The 9,395-nt window shown below is 39.2% G+C and overlaps 1 protein-coding gene across 5 annotated transcripts; it reads right to left on the bottom strand.

Annotated features, from left to right (window-relative positions):
• Positions 1 to 321: 321 nt before the first annotated feature.
• On the bottom strand, positions 322 to 4,132 carry LOC148904250 (uncharacterized). 5 transcript variants are annotated; one of them, XR_016118972.1, is made up of 5 exons: positions 4,048 to 4,132; positions 3,675 to 3,744; positions 3,291 to 3,499; positions 1,934 to 2,328; positions 322 to 505 (listed from the first exon to the last, which is right to left on the bottom strand). XR_016118972.1 is itself a non-coding variant. In XM_089025528.1 (4 exons), the coding sequence occupies exons 1-4, from the start codon at positions 4,090 to 4,092 to the stop codon at positions 2,308 to 2,310; spliced, it is 345 nt and encodes a 114-aa protein (XP_088881654.1). In that variant the 5' UTR covers positions 4,093 to 4,132; the 3' UTR covers positions 1,380 to 2,307. The 5 variants fall into 5 exon arrangements, 2 of the variants coding, with proteins under 2 accessions (XP_088881654.1, XP_088881655.1); XR_016118973.1 differs by lacking the exon at positions 322 to 505 and adding an exon at positions 3,020 to 3,151 and having other exon boundaries at positions 1,380 to 2,328; XM_089025528.1 differs by lacking the exon at positions 322 to 505 and having other exon boundaries at positions 1,380 to 2,328.
• Between the last annotated feature and the right edge of the window lie 5,263 nt (positions 4,133 to 9,395).

The raw sequence follows: 9,395 nt of genomic DNA, 5'->3' as shown, positions 1-9,395 counted from the left end.
ATTGCGAACGTGCGCATGCGCAGAGTGGTTCTAGTAACATCCCACATGTGTAATGAATAATGCATTTCATCATATAAGTATTGAAATCCATCTATAGAGTGTAAGAACAACGTGCTTGTAAGTGTCGTGAGTAAAAGAAGCGAAAACCAATCTAAGTTCGAACGTGCGCAAGCGCAGAGTGGTTCTACAGTGCTAGTAACATTCCACATGGACAGAGCGGAAAAACCGGACGCATGCGCAATAGAGACTATTTTCATGAGCAATCCAATATGGCGGACGAAAGGCGGTAAAAATCTGTCTCTAGGAAAATTGCTGTAAAAATGGACAAAAACGCAGCAATGACACTCAAAACTTTTGATCACAACTCGTAATCTGCCACAGTACTTGATCTTGGTAGTTTTTTTTTTAAGCTTGTGGTGGACTTGACGCCAAAATAATGAATTCTTCGACTTGATTCAGAAGGACTTCGATCGCATCTCCTAGTGTTCGATGACAAGTGGAGAATCTTCAAATATAAGGACAGACATGGATATATAAGCTTCATACTTCGGCAAAAGAACGATAACTGAATGAACTTAAACATATCAAATAGCATCCGAAAAATTTTGATACCATTTTTCAAACGAGGCATTTGAACTTACGACACGTGGGCCGAACAAGCGTAAGTTTACCTACACTGTTTTGCGAAGCATATATACCCTTGAAAAACTTGTTTTATTGCCATTCAATGTTATTAAATTACTGTATTTGAGTTTGATGAGTGTGAAATGTTCTTTTATTAATAATAAACATCAATTCTCTTGGATTATTCGTCCTCATTAATCTTGAATACATTTTCTTCTGCTATCTTTTACTGCCACTCCAAGGTCAATGTCGAACGCAAGAGCGGCGCAAGCGCGTCAAATTTCCGCCTTTTTTCAAGCCCTTTAAGAGTCCTTCCGAGTACTTTAAATTTGTTGCTACGACGAGGAGAAACACCATTCGTAGTTTTTATATTAAGAAGTAATTTAAAATGGCCCATAATAGTCGTATTTTTTCACCTCGTCTTCGAAAGTCCGATGACCTGTGTAGTGGTTCAGTTCGTCAAGTAGGTCTCGAAGCGCGAAGTTGTGGTTTTTCTAAAGCTATTTCAGTGTGCTTTTACCATTTGAAGCGTAAAAAACAGCAAAACAACAAAACTTGTTGCTATCCTATACATGAAAAGACCTGTAATGGTTCACTTGTCCCCTGCCCCCAACGCCTATTCAAAGTGTTTGACGAGATGGTAGTACACCCAACCAAAAGAGGTACGAACATATGCTCCGGGCATCTGAGTGACGCCGACAAAAATACTCACATCACGTCTATGGATTCGTATTGTCCACAAAATACGAGAAAGGTATGGGGGAAAACACATTTATTTAAGCTACTTTTCTTATTATAATTATGTAAAAAAAAAAAGCAACATGTCTAGACACTGTCTAGACTGTTTTCTAGACGATGCGTTCCTGACCACTTTTACGTAAGAAAATAGAAAGACAGACATAAACTGAAGGGAAGACAGCTTTTTCTTATTTACAGTAAAACTATTTCTACAAAATATTGTCCTACAGACTTTAAGCCTCAAACAGTTTTTAGTGAACCCGCAATGAACAATATTATATAACTGAACATAATTAATTTGGAAATTGATTAGCAAAATAAAGGAAACAAATCAGACACAGGAGAGATAGAGAAATATAAAGAGATGCAGAAGAGAATATTGGAACTGGAAAAGCACAACCACTCACTTGTAAGGGAAAATGGTCATTTGGCACATCAAGTAGGGGAGTTTCAACGAGAAAACAGCATGCTGAAGCAAAAGCTCTCAGGTAAAAAAAATAAAAATAAAATAAAATAAAATAAAACAAACAGAAAATAAAAACTGAAATTTAAATCCCCCCTCTAATCTTACCTTCAACAAATCAGAGAAGTGCCTATGTCATTTGACAATATTCTCAGTACATTGATTCTACAGGTAAGCTGTTCACCCCCAAAAATCATATAGTTGAGTGATATATCTTGAACTTAGTAATGAAGGTCTATATATATATATATATATATATATATGCACACCCTTATTGAATACTTCCAACTAAGCTTTCAGTTTCAATAAATCAAAAATGTTTGTGACAGCACCAAGCTTTAGGGAGCTGTTCAGAAGATTTCACAAAGAGCTGACTTTACACTATAATGACAATGGCCATCTTCTTTATGACCCACAAGAAATGAAGAAGTTTGCAAAACAATGTGCTCCTGGTCTGTTTGGCCAAATCTATGATAGTATTATCAATGATGAGTATGGTAATCCTACAAAGAAACGAGAAGAGCAGCAATTACAAAGAACAGTTTCCATTTTACACACTCTGTCATTCTTTAGAAATCAGGTAGTGCATATAAGTAAGGCGAATTTTCAACCATTTATAACTCACACAAAGTGAAGGTGAAGGTTAACACATGGATACCGACTTAACGAAGGGATCCCAATACTATTACATTTTCAAACTGCCTTATTTCATAATTACATCATGGCTTGTTTGCTTGAGCAAAAATAGAAATGTGGGCTAAACCTTCTTTCATCCAGGATATTTATGGTGTAATATTTACTTAGCTGATCTCATTTTAATGTGACATCATAGTGAAAAGGGCAGTTCACAATGAACAGTGTTATCTTACTGATAAGCCAATATTGAATAAATTTAAATGATTTTATTCAGAAAAATAACAAACTGCAGCTGGACTGTGGAGTTCACATGGCAACTCATGGAGCTTCACAGCAGGCTTTGATGGCTGGCATGTCTATGGGCTTTGCCCCTCACCCCAGAACAATTTTTAACCACAAAAAAGACTTGGCCTTAATGAGTCACGAATTAACAAAGGAAAGGATAAACCAAGCTGATAAGGTAAACCACCTCTCTTTCATTCACTAAAATAGGAGGGAGGAAATCCAGAGAACCTGGAAAAAACCCTCGTGGCAAGGGAGAGAACAAACTCAACTCACACGATCCTGTCAAGCCAGGGCTCGAATCCAGACCACAGTGATGAGAGGCCAGCAGTGAACCACTACATCACCCATGCCATGTTGTTCATGACTTAATTTATATTGTGTGCATTATAATTTGTGTCATTAATACTGTCATAGAACAAAGAATTCATGTTGTTAATAATTGACGACTTCCACGCAATTCATACTGGGCAAGACCCCAAAATATCAACGACAAGCAAAGCAGTTCATATGGCCACCGAAATTCTTGACATTCAGAATAATGTACCTGCAATCCCTGTGCCTGCTGACATAAATAGATTGCACAAAACAGTACTCGTCGGGCAGAAAGAATGCAGAGGAGGAATAAGTGTTCCAAAAGTACGGGAGCTGTTCCAAGAACAATTAGTTGACTACTACAACCAATATTTTCAAGCAACACTTCCACACCAGTTTCTTGAATTTGACATGCAGAATGCACAACGATGTGTAGAACACCTGAGGTAGATAATTAAAAAATTCAGTTAAAAGATAAAACTTATGATTTCAACAGGTTCACTTTAATTAAACCTTCTTATAATCAGCAGCACACCTTTTTAAAGTTTTATCAAAAACAATATAATTTACTTGGATCGACAATGAAAGCTTATTTTAAAAAATCCTATATCATTACCTATCATTACAAGGTCAGAAATATATATAACAATCATTAATGCTTGACGTTTGCAGATGTTATACAGATCCTGAAAGAAGGGAAATGGATACGCTAAGATCAGTTGTATTAATTGAAGAGGATGAAAGACCCCTGAAGAGTCTAAACAACTACAAGGAGGCATTACTCCACACTGTTAGAGAATCACCACAGCTTGTGCAATATATGCAAAATAATATCTTATTTACGACAGGAGATTGGCCAACTTGGTATTTTGAGAAAAAATTACTTGCTCAGGTAAACACAACATGAACAAAGGAAAACAATGACATAAAAGACACTAGATCACAAGGGCTTGATTATGAATTTTACAAAGATTGTTTACATTATTTACCTTCTTCTTGCAGCTCAATCCAATTGAAGATCCATTCCATTTCATTTCTCTTGTACCTTGGCAGGGACCCTTTCACATCTCTTTTAATGCTTAACAAAATGTTGTTAAGGTCTACAGATGTTTCTTTGAGCCATTATACAAGGCTATATTTGGCCAAAGGAAAGTATTAGCAAAAAAACCAAAACCCTTTAGGATCAGCACCTTGATTACTGCTTGTTTTGGAGGTTGGCTTCTTGTCAGGGACACTGTATTGCAGCACTTTGGCCAACGATACAAGAGTACTGAATATGCTTTGTTGTTACACTTATTGTACGAAGTTGTTCCTTTGGTCTTCCACTTCTATCCAGTTATCTTTCGCAGTGGAAGTTATGGGTCTTACAAAGAAGCACTGGTTCGAGTTGCTGTTTTGTTTATTATTCACCGTCGTCGTCATTATGACAAGGCCACTCTGTGTCAACTGAGTGACATGATCCATCATGAAAATCTGGCATCAATCCATAATGTCAAAAGGTCGATGAATGTGCTCTCTGAGAAAAAAGTGGAAATATTTCATTCATTATTAAGAAGGTACTGTAATGAAATAAGTGTAATCACATATTAAATGCAATAATTACTACAGACTGTTAACTATATATATATATATATATTTCCAATCGAAAGTAAATTAACATAATTTATGAAATTTGTAATTGACAGTGAAATACAGCCCTGGTATACACCTGAGCAGATACGAACAACAGCTCATATCCTGAACACTCTGCGGTTCAACAATGATTTCCAAGAATGGTTGGTGCCACAATATAAAAGGGGACAAGGCATTATAATTAGACTCAACATATTATTTGGATATTATTTAGCTTCAGCATATCCCATAAATAATTCCTAATTTAGGTATTTTTATTTCTTAGAGCGCGAGTGGGTTAAATCAGTTATTTGTACTGTCATTTTTTTGTAAATAAAGTTGATTCATTCACACAAGGGCACAAGGACTATTCAGTTATCTGTGGCCTTGCTGCAGAGCACATCATTGACCTGTTTGGGGATATTTGGAACAGTGGAGATGGTACAGTAAAACTACCCAAAGGGAGAAAAAAATTTCAGGTAAGACGAGTTTGTGTTTTAAGTATTTAAATTACAAACACAAACAATTACGTACACTGTAATTAATTGTTTGATTTTACATGAATTTTAACAGCCATATTACCTACCTTCCTTTGATGCCACTGTGGACCAAAGAAGTCTGCCACTTGGATATGCTTGGGGAGAAGAAGAACCCGACCCACAAGAAGCATGTGATTTAGCAGAATGCGAAACCGAAGACGACAACACACTAACCCTGACTTGTGGACATTCCTTCCACGTCCTCTGCATGCCTGCTCGCGCTCCTCGCAACTGCCTTATATGCTATCCTCGTCTGCTACTCAAAGTCCAGACTCTGTCTAGCACTTTTAATGCTGGATTAATAAAGGTCGAAGATGATGATGATGCCGAAAGCGACTACGAAAAAGATGACGATGATAACGACGATAACGACGACGACGCGAACCCTCCAAGAGAGAATGCTTATTACTCAACTGCTGCAGTTTCGTGAATCACTTGATCGACGTTTTTGTCAGAGAATTTCAGAAGAGTGATCATCATTTGGTAGGTAGTAGCGAATAACTCAGATATTTCGAAATAATTGCCAAGGATAAATCTGCAGGTTACGACTGAACAAGCAAAACAGTGTAGGTAAACTTACGCTTGTTCGGCCCACCTGTCGTGAGTTCAAATGCCTCGTTTGAAAAATGGTATCAAAATTTTTCGGATGCTATTTGATATGTTTAAGTTCATTCAGTTATCGTTGTTTTGCCGAAGTATGAATCTTATATATCCATATCTGTCCTAGCAGCAGTAAGGGGGACTCGCGAAATCCGAATCACTAAGCATCGAATTTCACGGGTATTACCTGCGTTTCAGGCCCCTCTAAATGTATGCGTCGGCAGCGGGTATTACCCACGCGATGATTCCCTTACTGCTGCTGTGTTTGTAAAATCTATGATATATATATGCATGAATGTAAAGAGTTTGCTTATGGCTTCTGTGTAAAGTGCTTGAAACCCAAGTTTAAACCCACTAAACCAAATAAGTATATTTGTTGTGGTAAAAAAATGCAAATAGAAGATGACACGTCAGCACAGTGTTACGAGTGTGGTAAGAATATTCGTAATGCCGTACCAAATGCTACCAGAGAGCAATATTACGCCAATGGAGGTCGTAAGAAAACACCTTATAAGAGAATAAAATACTTTAGGGACTGGATGAGTCATATCCAGGGTTTACGACCGGTATATTTAGACAACGAAGTAAAGAAGGAAATCATAGACCACTTAGAAGAGCCAACCCCACAAAGCTCAAGGAAGACATTGAAAAAATTAAAACTAGGAAAATATTACAAAGCTATTCCTTATCTTTTGTCTGAAATTACCGGCGACTCTATTCCTGAGGTTTCTGATATGACAAAAGCCGAGTGGATGTTTTGTCGGCTGGATAAGAATATTCCTTATTACCCTGACGTAATCTATGAAATATTTTACAAAATAGACCCCGACCACCCCCTGTTAGGATGGATTCCGAGGCGACAATAACATATTACGCGTAATTCATAAGATGAATTTATATTACGCGTAATAATTCGCTAAATAAGGTCATACGATGAATTGATATTACGCGTATTATGGTATAAATCTTATGCCATAAGACGTTGATTACGCGTAATTTCCAGACTGCCGGCGTTCAATATGCAAATAGAATCCTGTCTCGCTTTTTTCAAAGCGAATATTTACTGAGCGAGTTTTCTTTGAAGCTCTTCTTTTGCCTCCTGGTAGATCTTTTTGCGAGATTCCTCGGAAAGATCTTTTACGACCGTTTTTTTTTTTCTTATGTCCGACTTTAATTTCTCGTACTTTTCCTCTTCGGCCAGAATAAGCGAGAATTCTACGTCGTCTATCTTTCTGTCACGCAAAGCCTTTGAGACAAGGTCAGTAATTGTATTTACTTTAGCCCTTGACAGAGCTATTGTCGTGTCATGCTTGGATATTTTGCTTGACAACTGTTTCATAATGCCCGTAGCAACAGCCGAAATGATACCACAGGCTGCCCCAACGCCGGCCAAAGGAACTCCAACGATTATTCCCGGCCCAGTAAGCGAAGTAGCAACGCCGGAGCCAGTTAACACAACGGATATGGATCCTGAAGTTATCGAAATCTTATGTAGCGTACTCCGGGCTCTAACGTATTTCTTCCTAACTTTTTCGTAGTGTTTTGTCTGCCTTTCCAAGTAAGCCAGGATTAAGTTTGCTTTATTAATCCTGAAATTCTCCGCGTTTAATTCGTTGGGTGTAGTATAGGGAACATCTGGGTACAACTGAGGTGCTGATGGTATAACATCCATTATATATACTAATGTACGACGCCTTTGGGAATAATATTGAGGAGCAGCCACATCACGATAATCGGGACTACTGGAATTGGAGAGCATTTACTTCAACGGCGAAAGAATGTACAGTAATGCGGACTTAGAGCCAAAGGCGACCGTTAAGCATAAAGAAAGGCAACCTAATTTTCCAGAGAATTTATTACCGACAACAGAGGATTACCCATTTTACGACAACAAAGGTAGAGCGGATGACTTTGCTAAGATGGTTACCTCTTTGGAGATTCCCGTGGGTCCTACGACTTTCAAGACAAAGGTCAGAGACATCTTTAGAGAAACTGCCATGAAACATGCCTCAGGGAAAGAATCCAGAGAATGGTTATCAGGTCCCAACATGCGGTATTAGACGCAGCAGTTAAACTTTGCTGTCTGGGCTGCTACTAAAGGATGTGGCATAGCCGCGGACATGTTCCATATTCCTTTCCTAAGATTCCATGTTGCTTTTACTATTCGTAGGATATTGTTTGAGCTAGGAGCGCCGCTTCCTGGTGACACTGTCTTTAACCCAAAGGATAATAAATATGACAAAGTCGCATGGGAGCGATTAAAGAATGAGTTTAAGCTTACCAACCCTGATTTTCGCAACAAAGAGGGTGCCGCCCATGGTTTAGGAGAGACTTACACCTATGCTTCGTATGTTGGTGCCAGCATAGAAACTCCAGGCATGGGATATCCTAGCTCTTACGAATTCTCGGACTTAGGAGGCAGCGGAACAAAGGGTAATCTAATTTACTTCATTCAGAGCAAAGAGAAGTATCCTTGGGCGCCTTTCTTTGCCGCAAAGGGCATTGGACTGAAAAACCTAGCAAGGATTAACCGCAGCATTGAAGCCTTTGTCTACTGCATTCTAGGGGCCCAGGTTAGCACTCGCAGCCCCATCGTAGATGCCAGTGGTGCGTCACAGGAAACGCAACAAGTATTCCTTGTCTTCTTCGAAAGCGCTGTTATCGAGAATGAGATTTCTAAGTCAGTTCAAAGGTATCAACTTGCGGTGCAGCAATCTAAAGTGCGGCTAGATTATGCCTTGAGTCCTGGTTGTTGGTTAATGCCAAGTAATTTGGTCATCAACACTATTTCCGTTGTGGGTTATAACAACAAGCTGCAGCGAGCTACTAAGGATATGAAGTTTGGGGTGAATGACGTGAACTCTGATACTACCAAGGGCATTCCTCACTTCGTAGAGAAGCCAAAAAAGTCACACGAAACGAAGCTACCCGTAGTTAAGAAACCATCAAAGCATATTCCCGCGTTACCAACCATACCCGAGGAATATGACCATAACTTACTAAAAGCCGGCTTGGCTACCGCAAGCATTGGTCTGAGCTATTATATATGGCGATGAACAACCCCTACGTAGCTGGAGTGGATTGCGTTTACACGACTTACGCAGGCGAGAAAAAATACGCCCAGGCATCTTGGGTGGACGTCACCGGGATGTCCGTGGATTTGAACTACTCGGGAAAGAAGTTAATTCTTTGTAGTATTTGCATTGGCACGAGCGGCCATGCTAACGTCGGCTTCAGGTTCCTGGATGACAATGGCATACTGCAGCCTATGCGTACGAAAACGAACAACAGGGAGCCTACGCATTTTTCCGTAGAACCCAACCCCAAGAGCGCCGAGAATCTATCGGCTTGGACTTTCCACATGGTGGCCGATTGCCATGGAAAGGTAAAGCTGCAAATACGCGTAGACGATTCTGGGAGCGTTTGGTAAATAGCATGGATGACCAAAGAGACTACGTTTATAATCACAAGACTATCAGCACTCTTACGGTGCTTAGTCTTTAGAAGGGAATTTATTCCCTGAAATATATGAACCCACACACAAAAGAGAACTGGCTTCTTTATTATTTAGAGGAGAAATCGTATGG

This window comes from Actinia tenebrosa, unplaced genomic scaffold, assembly GCF_029948245.1.
Source record: "Actinia tenebrosa isolate PJP-AT-01 unplaced genomic scaffold, QUT_ActTen_1.0 utg4242__unscaffolded, whole genome shotgun sequence".
In the NCBI taxonomy this organism is placed as follows: Eukaryota; Metazoa; Cnidaria; class Anthozoa; order Actiniaria; family Actiniidae; genus Actinia; species Actinia tenebrosa.
The sequence above is the reverse complement of the archived record's forward strand: the minus strand, read 5'-3'. Positions and strand labels throughout refer to the sequence as shown.

Bases quoted from the DNA above. Each gene is read 5' to 3' on its own strand.
- LOC148904250 (XM_089025528.1), bottom strand. From the start codon at position 4,092: ATGAAATGGAATGGATCTTCAATTGGATTGAGCTGCAAGAAGAAG. The intron at 3,500-3,674 runs GTAATGATATAG...TATCTACCTCAG, and splicing joins TTCTGACCTTGTAATGATAG to GTGTTCTACACATCGTTGTG. The intron at 2,329-3,290 runs GTACATTATTCT...GTTTCTTTGTAG, and splicing joins AGCAGGCACAGGGATTGCAG to GATTACCATACTCATCATTG.